Below are 13,966 nucleotides of genomic sequence, written 5' to 3' on the forward strand. Positions count from 1 at the left end.
TATAATTATAGAATTTATAAAGAATAATATATAATTTTATTTTCTTGTTTTATAATAAAATTTTAGTTAACATTGATTTATAACAATATTATATTACTAAATACGAAATTAATTAATATGTTATTTTATAAAAATATTTAAAATTTTCAGTAAGATTTTGTTAGATTCTTTCTCAACCGATTTTGTTATAACTAAAAAAAATCAAATTTATAGTTGGTTTATTATTAATGTAAATAATCAAATATGTCATATTAACTAATTCTATAAGTGGTTCTACTATGACTTGTTAATAGTAGATAAAAATAGGATCCTAAATTAATAGATTAGATTAAATTCATTTTGATGGTGATGATATGTACAACAACTAAGAGTCTGATTGGTTTCCCCGCTACCACCCGCAAACGCAGCTTTTGCAGTTGGTAGCGGTTGACAGCGTTTCGGAACAATCATACAAACTGTTACAAATCGCTTCAAACCTCTTAAAATCAAAAGTTGGTTCCAGCTAGCGTTTGCAGTTGCGGGTGTAAAAATAAATATAAAATTATTTTCAAAAATATTTTAAAATTATAAAATTTCAAATTTAAAATGGAAATGTTATAAATAAAAATATATATAGATTTTATATATTAATTAAAATTCACAAACAATATCATAATTTGTTTTATAAAAACTTTAAACTAACTATTTATTAGAATTTTTAAACATTAATATACATACATATATAAAGATATACACATATATAAAACGAAATAAAATGTTTTTTAAAAGTTTTATTATAAATTTTCAAAGCAAATTTTATTAAATTCTAAATTTCAACTAATTTAAAATTTTCATAAATAAACATAATATTTTTATTAATCATATTATTTTGATATTTATTATATTTTATTACAATAGTATGTTTTTATACTTTTATAATGTTATAATATATTAATATGGGTAATTTATTATTAAATCGATGCAATATCTTATAATCAATCAGTCCGAAATATCTTGCAAACGCAACAATTTTCAAACGTTGTGCCAGTCATGCAAAACTCTTAATGACGCTTGGAATCACAACCATCCGCACTGTAACCGCTGCGTTTGAACCAGTCGAGCCCTAAGTAAAAAAACAAAGGATTATATCCTCCATCCAAATAAACATCCTAAAATTAAAAAAAAAACATATTAAATAAATTATTTAGATGAAACATTTAAAGAAGTCTGAGCTAATACAATTTCTAACAAAATCACAAGAAAAATTAGAATTTATCCCAATGTAAATGCATGCTTAATTCAGCTGAAATCAATCACTGGTATTTTCTTTTATACGTATCCACAACAATAGGTGAAGATCACAAGTCTAAAGTTCTTTGAATAACCTTTTTATTAGGTAGACTGAGGTTTGAAAATTGCTTCCTAATGACAAAAATATTCGCCATAAAAATTACATGTTATCATCAATTCTATAAAATTATTGATTTTTTTCTCTATTACATAAGTGTAAAAGTCTTTTGTTGTTTTGTTACTTGTAGGCGACACAATCTACTGATTTATCTGAGTTGACCAACCGGTACATTTCTTTAGTTAGTTACTAGGTTACGATCCGCATCTTACACGGAATAAATATTAAATAAATTAGTTTTATGTATTATATATTCATTTATATATTATTAAATAATTCATATATATTAATAATTAAAAACTCAGTAAATATTATGTATATGATTAAATTGGTGCAAACACATAAATATATTTTATTAATTCAAACATATTTTGTTTTCTATTTTATATGATACAAAATTAAGTTTCAATGATATTAACATATATATAAATTACATTTATAATATTGATATCTGTTAAATAATATTTTATACTCATATTGTTTTTTGATCATTTGTATTTTCTGTAACAAAAATTTTGAATCACCGATAACAATTTTTTTTGGTGAGATTTTAATAGTTTTAGTCATTTATAATTTTAAAAACATTATGAAAAGTTTTAAAATTAAATATTAAGTTGTCAATATTTGTTCAAAAAGTTTATCAAACGAAAAATCAAAGAAAATTTCGAAATTAAAATACATATGTATTTTTATATGATACATAATTTATTTTAAACAATATTAATATATTAATATTTATTAACTGAAACTTCTTATTATATAATTTTGTAATCATTTATATCTTGTTATAACGAAAACTTTAAACCATGAAAAATTCAATGTGAGATTTTTTGACAAGTTTAGTCATTTATATTCCTTTTTAAAAATTTCAAAATATTTTATATACATAAAAATCTAAATTTTTACTATATAGTTAATGTGGTTGTTTAATTTATTTTAATATGTTAAAATTATAAAAAAATGATAGAGAATAGACTAGTTTTTATCAAATCTTTATTATTCAAAATCATTAATTGTCATATATAATTTAGCCACATTTGGTAATTCTGTTATTTTTATTTAAGGAAACAATTAAGAACATTAATAATCAATTTATGATTAGTTTAATAAAAGCTTATTATATATTTTGATGGACCATCATATTTTTCTAAGGATTCTAAGAATGATTGCGGTGATGACACGTGGCTACAAAAATGTTATAATGTTTCTCTTTTAATATATAGGGGATATAACGTTAGCCCAACGTGTTGGCTACTTAGAATTTTAGGTGAATGTGTTGTGTATATAATGTGGTTATGTACTTAATTCAACTGAAATCAATCATAAAAATTACACGTTATCAACAATTTGTTCTTATTTTTCTCGTTATCATTTCAATTTTTTATTAATTTTTTTTTGCTACCGTCTTCCTAATTTCTTACTTATTTTTGTAATATTTATTTATCTCTATAAATAGTAATACAAAGCATACAATCATTGAACCAAAAATCTATCTTAGAATTCGTTTCAATCATAATTTTAACTTATTCACTATATTATTTGACTTAAATGCAAAATATTTCTAAATCATAGTTCTTACATGTTCCAGTAAATATAATTCGTCCAATCTTCAAAACCTAATTATTAATAAATCATATATGGACATTAAAAAGATTAATAATTATTATAGATACGGGTATATTTTTATATTAATATGAAATCATTATATTGATTTCTACAAATTGTTTTCTATGCATTATATAAATATAAAAATAATTGATTAAACATTTTTACAATTTCTATAATTTTGAAAATTAACGACCATAAATTATTATTTGTAATATCATTTAGGCTATTTGGCAAGTGATAATAATTATTTTTATACTTACCTTTTAATTGTAGATCTAATTAAATTAATTAAAAATTATAAAAAAATTCCGTTCATTGTATTATATAGTTTATAAATATAAAAAAATTGATCAAACGTTATTTTTTTATATAATTTTAATAATTAGTTACCATAAATAATTATTTGTAATTTAATTTAGATTATTTGACAAGTGATAGTAAATGGTTCTAGATTTATTTTTTATTTTAAATCTAAACTAAAATAAACAAAATTAAAAATTATTGACCAAGTAATTTATAAAAAAATATCTTTAGACTTCATAAATAATCGACATGTAAAAAAAATTCACTTAGGTAACTTCTCCTCTACGTTGCGCAGAAGCTTTATCGGACGTCTGCTTCCCGCTTTGGAACCGGAATCGGAATCAGAACTTTGTGGAATCTTACGGAATCTCCCTTTAAAAACGGTTCTAAAATATTCTCTTTAAAAACACGTTGGAAGCTTACAATTCTGTTTTGGAATCACGCTTACATTTTTAAAAAGAAAACACAATGTTTTATATCAATAGAAATATGAAATTATAGTTTCTAATTTATATGAAATTCAAATTTAATAATTTTGAATAGAGAGAATATAAATATACAAATATTAAAATTAATACTATAAATTATCTTTATGCATTGAGGTTTTTATCAAAGATAAATCATATCTTCAAATATATTATGTCAATCAGTTATAAAGTATTAAAAATAATTAATATAATAATTTATTTTAAAATTATTATAAATGGATAAATGATTTATCTTAAATTTAAATCATATAATTTTAGTTGTAGATTTGTTATAAAATTCTTACATATGTATATATATGTGTATATATATATGGATACGCTTTCAACACGTACCTACTTCTTAATTTTTTTTAAAAAAATTCATTTATGCGCTTCCATACGCTTCCGCTTCTACGTACCCCCGCTTCCGTTTTCATGTTTCTTTAATATATAGGACGATTTCTATTTTTTTATAAATGCTTTATATACGCTTATAAATAATTTAAATTTATGATAAAATAGTTTTGTAAGCCATGATATATAATTTTATAAATGACTTATAAGACATATATGGACATTATAAGACATTAATAATTATAATAATATGTTATATACAAATAAAATGTTTTATATAAGAATATTATATCATTTTATCGATTTCTATATTATTTTATGTAGTATATAAATATAAAAAGAATTAATCGAAACACTTTCTATAAGAATAGGAGGATTTGAGAAATACAAAAAGAATATAACATTTAAATTGATATAACCTTATTCCATGGTAGATTATGTCACAAGCTCATTGTCGGTAATGGTAACGAGAGGAATCTATGTTCGACATGGCAAAGCTCTTCTTCGAGAATTTGCCAATAAGCTTGGGAAATTCAGAATGATCATATATGGTACAAAATAATAGTTCTCTGTTGCAATTGTAAAATTGTGATATGGTATGCCAAAATAGTGTAGAGGTTCAAACTGAGACGATATTTTCATTCAGAAGAGGTTGTTTCAAGGTCGCTATTACAAAATCATGGTCCTACAATCATTTTTAACATGAGAGAACTAATAGACAAAAGTCAATATATTGTCGTTGTTTCCTTAAAAACTTCATGTTCGTTATAAACAAGGACACTTGGCGTGCATGGAGTTAATGATCAAGCTAGAACAAAGGCGAGACGTGAGTAGTATTAGTTGAATTTGTGAGCGGCTAAGAATGTACCTATTGAGTCCAACGGTTCAGATTCATCGCACGACATTTTTGCTAGCTCCCTATTTATCGAGCGAGAGACGACGAAGTCTCCTCAGAGTTGCATGCATTGCACATACATACGTAAGAAGATTATTAAAAATTAACAAACCAGGAAGAACAAGAAAGAAATCGAGATAATGTCGTGGCAAACTTACGTTGATGAGCATTTGATGTGCGATGTTGGTGATGGCCAAGGTCACCACCTCACCTCTGCCGCCATCATCGGCCTTGACGGTAGTGTTTGGGCTCAGAGCGCTAATTTTCCTCAGGTAACTCTCTGTCTCCTCCTTGATCGTCCATGAATGCCTTCCTCGATTCCAACTTGCATAACCGTTTCAAACTATGTTGTAGGCTCTGCGTGTTTAATTAAATATATATAGCAAGTGTATAACTGTATTTGACATTTTCTTACTGGTTATTTCTAAATGTACCAAGTTCCTGATTTTGGATATGGTTAAACAATTGTTTTCAAACAAAAAATAGCTGATGATTTATCCTCTTCAAACAGTTCAAGCCTCAAGAGATGACAGATATCATGAAAGATTTCGATGAGCCAGGCCACCTTGCTCCCACAGGCTTGTTCCTTGCAGGACTAAAGTATATGGTTATTCAAGGCGAGCCTAATGCTGTCATCCGTGGCAAGAAGGTATACTTAGGAGAATTTCCAATGTTTTTTTTTTTTGCATCTGCAAAAATAGTTTAGGGAACTCAAATTAAAAAAGCTAATTTCTGAAAGTTTAGCTCTTTTTTCTCATATACATGCAAATGCAGATGCATATGAAACAATGGATACTCTAAGCTTGAATTATTTCTTTGCTTTTTCATATACATTTAGTACACTTTTTCCATGTAAGCTCAAATATGAAATATTTAAGATTCTTTTTTTGTTAAGTGTAAATGTAAATGGCAAACGCAAAAGGAATTCACAATTGCGTTTGAAGCTTGAAACATGTTATGTAATTCAAAATGGTAAGTTAAATATAAAAATGATCCATGCAAATGCAAACGTAAACACATAAAATGCATTTGAAACAATTCATGCCTAAGATTAGGAGAATCAACTTTTGCAAAGATGGTCAAATATATAATCACTTGATATCTGGTGTTAGGAATTTGGTTTCCAAACTCAAAAACGTTATTAGCGGTTGAGACTTGTGGGATTCTTATTATAACTTGTGCAGGGAGCTGGAGGAATCACGATCAAGAAAACAGGACAATCGATGGTGTTTGGTCTGTACGAAGAACCAGTGACTCCAGGACAATGTAACATGGTCGTGGAGAGGTTGGGTGATTACTTGATCGAACAGGATCTCTGAAGAATGCTCCAGTTCCAGTCCTTTAAACCATTGTTTTACTAAACTTTTTTTTTTGGTTGGTTGTATGTTTTTTTCTAATTTAATTTTGAGTCTTTCTGCTTAAAGTTTAAAAGAAAGTTGAACTTGAGGTTGCAGATAATTACACAAAAGAAGAATCCGAAACTTAAGACTATTTACCTCTGTTTCTTGGTTTCGCAATTAAATTATTTGTTTTGATTTAATTTTCCTTACACTTCTTTTTGCGTATATATATACTCACATGGTTCTGTGAATAATAAGTGAAAAAGTCGGATACGTGAATAATTTTCTTTACATTTGCACATTCTCCATCAACCTTTTTAAGAACTAACCAACCGTGGTTGCAAAGCCTTCTATCAGTTGATGTGCCTACCGCCTCCCAAGTATCATTGATCAGAGATGCCGTAATAACTGTCATCATTCATAGAGTTTTCAAACTCTATATAATCCATCTTGGCGCAGACCTTTACCGAAATGTTGTTGCATCATATTAAGATTCAAACACATTCCATTATCTGGGGCTAAAGTCTAAAGATAATTTCTAATCTACGTTTATATTAGACTCCAAATGTTATTAGAGAAGACATTCTTCTCCAATACACCTTCAACCATTATACTTTGGTGTTTCTAGACATATGGATTTTGATGTGTGGAGTCATCAAAACTATTGTATCTTTATAGTTGAAGATTCTAAATTCAAAACGGCTAAGAGTTGCTTTTTTACTTATAAGAAAAAGACAAGATGATGTTAAAAAAAAGACAAGATGATCATTTTCACTATCTCTAGTTCTCCACTCTTTCTTTCTCTCTTGCTTATAGGAGTTCATGATTCTAACAATATGTAACGCCCCGACAAAGCATCCCCTAACGGGTCTTCACGCTCATTTTCTTGACTTGTGTGTTCCATTCGTCTAACGGTGATGCATTAATTTTTAGAAAGTTCAAAAAACTTTTTTTCTATTTTGCCTTCTCTCCCACAGTGCCACAAATCATTTCCTAGTAACTTACTGTTATTCAACTACTCAATTTTAAGTAAACTTAACTTTAAAAGTGTTTGGATAAAATATTGAAAAGATAAATTTAATTTGGTCATGTATGTCGTCAAATCAATTTTTTTTTTAAAAAATAACCATATGCCAAAAATCAAAATGTTTACAAAGTCTTTGAATCCTTGTTAAAAGAGAAAGAAAGAATAAAGCAGATTTTACATTGTTTTGGTTGAGACAACTGTCACGGTATTACGGTGGAACACTAGACACCGAATTTTATAATACGCACCCAAGACATTTTCATCGACTGATCAATAATAAAAAACTGAATAATTCATGTGATAATTATTTCCCAACTTTTTTTCTTTGAGTAAAAAAATGCTCCTAAATTTGATCATCGACTATTTCCACAAACTTATGAGAGACTGAGTATTTCAAAATCAAAGATCATCTTAATAATCTGGGTTTTTAGTAATTAAACCCTTCAACTAAAGATGAATCGTAAAAAAAACCCTCAACTAAAAATCCAGTGAAATAAACCCTCAACTTATAAACCGTTAACATTTGTTACCCTCCGTCACGGTTTTTTAGACGGAGGGTAACATATGTTAACGAAACTAAAGTTGAGGGTTTATTTCACTGGATTTTTAGTTGAGGGTTTTTTTTACGATTCATCTTTAGTTGAGGGGTTTTATCACTAAAAGTCATTAAATATTATTAAATTATTTATTATCATTTATACATTGTTTTAAGATTTATAAGCCTTTAAAACTAATTTATAAATTTTAATACATTAATATATTTGTATATTAATTTATACATCTGAAATTAATAATTTTTAAAACTACTTACAACTTATTATAAATTTGAAATATTAAATTATTTGATATTTGGCAATAGTGATATAAAAAAATTTGTGTGTTTATATCGTCATTGTCAAATATGAAATAATTTATAGTTTTTAAGTTATATTAAGTCTTAAGTATTCACATCATATATCTGGTGTGAAGAAAAAAAGGCGACGGCGATGGCTCTTTTTTTCTAGGGTTTTCATGTGGCTTCGAGGTTGGGATCCGGGGATCTATGGAGTAAAAAGGATCTGGGAAGATCATTTTCCTGATAACCAGATCGGACAGATATGGAATCAAGAGGAAAATTTGGTAACAAGGTTTATTTGGGATTCGCGAAGGTTCTTCGGGGGCAGAGAAGAATCTGGGATTGACAGTATATGGTTACTCTCAAGTTTTTCGGATTGGATATGGAAATCAAAGGAACGACCAAAAGGGATTCAAGGTACGGGATTCGTTTTCATCAAAACAAGATTCTCCTTGATGATTTACGCGGTTCTAAATCATAAGAGTCAGCTTGTTGGAAAGGGTGGTGACATGAAGAATGGCGAGGGAATTAGAAAGCGGTTGAAGATATATGTTCCTCATCTTGATAATTCTGACTTGATCAAGAGTTACTCAATGACGTTGACCGGGAGGTGTATGAACCCGGAAGAGCAAGATGTTAAGTCGCTGCTCGTGATGCTACCGAAGATATGGAAGATGGAAGAGTGGGTCGTGGGAGTGGACTTGGGACTGGGTAAGTTCCAGTTTCATTTTGACAAAGAAGAAGATATTGTGGCGGTTCTAGAGATGCAGCCGTTTCACTTCGACTACTGGATGCTATCTTTGGCTCGGTGGCAACCAAAGATGACAAGGAACTATCCTTCAGAGATTGCTTTCTGGATCAAGGTATTGGGGGTCCCACTTGAATTCTGGTCAACTTCAACCTTCCAGAGAGCCTACGCCATTGGTGAGACAACGGAGGTGGATTTGGACTATGGCAAGATTCGTGTGGTGATAGATGGCTTCAAGGAGTTGTGCTTTGATTTTACAGAGAGCCTACGCGAGACGAAATTGGTTTATGGGGGTGGTCTTTTATTTCTTTTAATACTTTGCTTTACTATTGGTGACTTAATTGGTTTTAAGAGGGTGGGGGAAGTTGGAGTTGTTATGTTTCTTTCGGTTCTTAACAAGACTTGGAATAATAATGGTTTCTTGAGTTTATGGTGGTTTCTTGGTGTGTACGTAACCGTTTTACATTGCGGAGAGGGCTTGGCTTTTTTGGTTTGGAATCATGGATGTGTGTGGTGGCCTATTACTGGCGTTTTGTTTACTGTACTGACTCTGCATTGGTGTGAAAACCTGATACACTTATGGCCTTTGCGATTGAGGAGATGGGAGTTGAAAGGTATATTCCGGAATATAGTAAATGCATTTGGTTTCTTTGCTTTGGGGATTACATATGGTTTATCGGATCAATATAAAGAATACTATATAACATTTGATACGAATGGTGGGTTATATTTATTGGTGGCACAAATTTTTCCAGAGCACAAGTGTTTTATAATTCTACTCTATCTTTTTGATTATTTGTTATGGTGCTGGGGAAACACTTGGCAAGTTATTGGTTCTGGATTAAATGGGCTTAATGAGTCATATTCTCAAGATAATGGGTCTGCAACGGACCTATATGTGTACCGCAAGGTTGGGGTTAAAAATAGTACGTATTATAGTTTAATCGGCCTTTTGTATGTACGTATTCTGAAGATTGAAAAAAGGAATAATGGATTTCAATGGTGTAATGCTGTTCCTAATGGGGTTGATCGTGTATCTCACAAGATTGATTGTGATTTTACTGGTCTTCGGAACCTTGAGAATCTAAGATTGCTGGGTATCATTAAACCCCGATCTTCTGGCTCGAAAGAGCAATACAAGCAGGTTTATATATGAAAATATTAAGTTGGAATTGCAGAGGTCTTGGAAGTCATTGGACAATAAGTTATCTTCGGGAAACATGGCATAAACATAAACCAGATTTTTTTTTTTTTTATCAGAAACGAAACAGGATTTTGGATTTGTACAAGGATTTCAATCACATTTTGGTTATGATAGTTTGGTTACGGTGGATCCAATTGGGAGAAGTGGCGGTTTAGCGCTTTTTTATAATAATGAGTACCAGGTTAAAATATTATATTCTAGCAATAGAATGATAGATGTCGAGGCGGTGGTTAATGGGAAACAAGTATTTCTTACTTTTGTATATGGAGAGCCGGATCAAAGCTTAAGAGAACATGTATGGGAAAGGTTAACCCGATATGGTTTAGCTAGATCGGAGCCCTGGTTTATTATAGGAGATCTAAACGAGATTACTGGAAATCATGAAAAAGATGGGGGCTCTTTAAGATGTGCGACTTCCTTCATTCCTTTCAACAATATGATAAGGAATAGTGGACTATTAGAATTTCCGGCCCGTGGTAATAAAATGTCATGGCAAGGACGGAGAGGTAAAGGGAAAGGAGCTGTAACGGTCAGATGTAGACTGGATAGAGCCTTGGCTAATGAGGAATGGCATACACTCTTTCCATTTTCTTATACAGAGTATTTGAGGATGGTGGGATCGGATCATCGACCGGTGATTGCTTTTCTGGAAGATAAATTATCAAGGAAAAAAAGAGGACAGTTCAGGTTTGATAAGCGGTGGATAGGCCAGGAGGGTTTTATGGAATCAATTGTGTCGGGGTGGACAGGAAATCAGGAGGGCCAATCAGGGGATTTTATTGCCAAAATTAATAATTGTCGACATGAAATATCTTCATGGCGGAAATACAATCAACCTTATGGGAAGGAAAATATTCAGAATCTTCAACAAGCTTTGGAAGATGTACAAACAGATAACAATAGATCCCAAGAGGATATTATTGAGATTTCCAGGAAATTACAGGAAGCCTATAAGGATGAGGAGGAGTATTGGCATCAGAAGAGCCGAAATATGTGGTACTCATCTGGGGACCTGAATACTAAGTTTTATCATGCTCTGACAAAGCAACGGCGGATCCGAAATAAAATAGTGGGCCTCCATGATGAAGCAGGTAATTGGATCACAGATGAGAACGGTGTTGAGAAGGTGGCGGTAGATTATTTTGATGGTTTGTTTAATTCTACTAATCCTACGGAATTTACTAGTTTCCTGGAGGAGATAGGACCATCAATTTCTCCTCAGATGAATCAAAGGCTATTGCGGGTAGCAACGGAGGAAGAGGTGAGACAAGCTTTATTTATGATGCATCCAGAGAAAGCACCAGGACCCGACGGAATGACAGCTCTCTTTTTTCAGCATTCATGGCATGTCATTAAAAAGGATGTGGTTGAGCTGGTGAATAATTTTTTGATAACAGGCGAATTGGATTCAAGGCTGAATATAACTAATATTTGTATGATACCAAAAGTAGAGAGACCGACAAGGATGACGGAACTGAGGCCGATAAGTCTTTGTAATGTGGGCTATAAAATAATTTCGAAGGTTTTGTGTCAAAGGCTTAAAAGTTGTCTTCCCAGACTTATTTCAGAGACACAATCGGCTTTTGTGGCAGGAAGGTTAATTTCGGATAATATTCTTATCGCGCAGGAAATGTTTCATGGTTTGAGAGCTAATAAGTCTTGTCAAAATAAGTTTATGGCAATAAAAACAGATATGAGTAAGGCATATGATCGGATAGAGTGGAATTTTATTGAGGCTCTCCTTCACAAAATGGGTTTTGATCCTCATTGGATCAAATTAATGCGAGAATGTGTCTCTTCGGTTCAATATAGAGTGCTTCTCAATGGGCAGCCACGAGGTCTTATTATTCCCCAGCGGGGATTACGTCAAGGGGATCCTTTATCCCCTTATTTATTTATTATGTGTACGGAGGCGTTAATTTCAAATATCAAAAAGGCGGAGCGGATGAAACAATTAACCGGTATGAAAGTGGCAAGAGCTTGCCCTACCATCTCTCATTTGCTATTCGCAGATGATAGCTTATTCTTCTGTAAGGCAAACAAGGAAGAGTGTCAGACTATACTCAGGATTCTAAAGGAATATGAGACTGTCTCTGGACAACAGATTAATTTCCAGAAATCCTCAATTCAATTTGGACATAAGATTGATGAAGATAGTCGTCAAGAATTGAGGGATATCTTGGGAATTCAGAATTTAGGTGAAATGGGATCTTATTTAGGCCTGCCAGAAAGCCTAGGAGGTTCTAAGGTACAAGTGTTTGGCTTCGTACAAGATCGGTTAAATAATAGGGTTAATGGATGGACTTTTAGATTTTTTACTAAGGGTGGCAAGGAGGTGATTATTAAATCGGTAGTTACGGCTTTGCCAAACCATGTGATGTCTGTGTATCGGCTACCGAAAACGACTGTGAAGAAGCTAACGGGTGCTGTTGCGCAGTTTTGGTGGAGCCCAGGAGGTAGTACAAGAGGTATGCATTGGAAATCATGGGATAAAATGTGTGTCCATAAGGATAATGGTGGTTTAGGTTTTAAGGACTTGACTGATTTTAATACGGCAATGCTTGGGAAGCAATTATGGCGACTGATCGAGAAGCCAAATTCTCTTTTTTTCTCGAGTTTTTAAAGGACGGTATTACAGGAATGCTTCACCCCTGGATCCGATTCGTTCATATTCCCCGTCATATGGCTGGAGGAGTATTACTTCTGCTAGATCTCTGGTTTGTAAAGGACTAATTAAAAGGGTTGGAACAGGATCATCTATTTCAGTATGGAATGATCCCTGACTCCCATCCACTCGCCCGAGACCAGCTAACAAAAACCTTCATAATAGTTACCCGGAACTCACAGTGGATTCTCTCATTAATCCGGAATCCCGAACATGGAATTTACAGGCAATTAGGGACTTGGTGGATCCACACGATGCAAAAATAATCGAAAGTATACCATTGAGTAGAAATCGGATGGAGGATAGGAATGGATGGCATTTCACCAAGAATGGAAAATACACGGTACAATCAGGGTACCAAGTGGAAAGGATTTATCCTGATAAGGAAAAACCACCAGAATTTTATGGTCCCAATGTTGATATACTCAAAGCTTTTTGCTGGAAAGTGAGGTGTCCTCCAAAGTTAAAACATTTTTTATGGCAGTTGATATCAGGTTGTATAGCGGTAACGAAAAATCTAAAAGCAAGAGGAATACAAGGAGATACTTGCTGTGCACGGTGTGGCGATACAGAGGAATCAATAAACCATGTGTTTTTTGAATGTCCCCCAGCTCGTCAAGTCTGGGCACTTTCTAAAATCCCATCAAACCCGAACTTTTTCCCTATTGGCTCTCTTTTTGCTAATATGGACCATCTATTTTGGAGAGTTAATCCAAAGATGGAGGATCATCAGTTTGCATGGATATTATGGTATATTTGGAAGGGTCGGAACAATAAAGTATTCAGTAATCTTGATATTGATCCCAGGGAAACACTTCGACTAGCAGAAGTAGAATCAATACTTTGGGCGGAGGCACAAGTTAGTAACAACGGGTGTGCACATGAAATACAGGTCAGGCCTAACTTAGGAACCACAGGAAGATGGTGCTTCACAGATGGTTCATGGAAAGATAAGGATCTATTTTCAGGGCAAGGTTGGCTCAGTACATTACCAGGATATGATGGTTTACTAGGGGCAAGGAATGTAAGGGCATGTATTTCACCGCTTCATTCGGAGATGGAGGCATTAATTTGGGCAATGGAATGCATGAGAAATTTAAGACAGTTTCAGGTTACGTTTGCAACGGATTGTT

The 13,966-nt window shown here is 32.0% G+C and overlaps 1 protein-coding gene across 1 annotated transcript; it reads left to right on the plus strand.

The window, feature by feature from the left end:
- Positions 1 to 5,048: 5,048 nt before the first annotated feature.
- Positions 5,049 to 6,551, plus strand: LOC106374512 (profilin-5). Its single transcript, XM_013814519.3, has 3 exons — positions 5,049 to 5,286; positions 5,526 to 5,663; positions 6,199 to 6,551. The coding sequence occupies exons 1-3, from the start codon at positions 5,155 to 5,157 to the stop codon at positions 6,331 to 6,333; spliced, it is 405 nt and encodes a 134-aa protein (XP_013669973.1). The 5' UTR covers positions 5,049 to 5,154; the 3' UTR covers positions 6,334 to 6,551.
- The last annotated feature ends 7,415 nt before the right edge of the window (positions 6,552 to 13,966 follow it).

The sequence above is a fragment of the Brassica napus genome, chromosome A7 (assembly GCF_020379485.1).
Source record: "Brassica napus cultivar Da-Ae chromosome A7, Da-Ae, whole genome shotgun sequence".
Lineage (NCBI taxonomy): Eukaryota > Viridiplantae > Streptophyta > Magnoliopsida > Brassicales > Brassicaceae > Brassica > Brassica napus.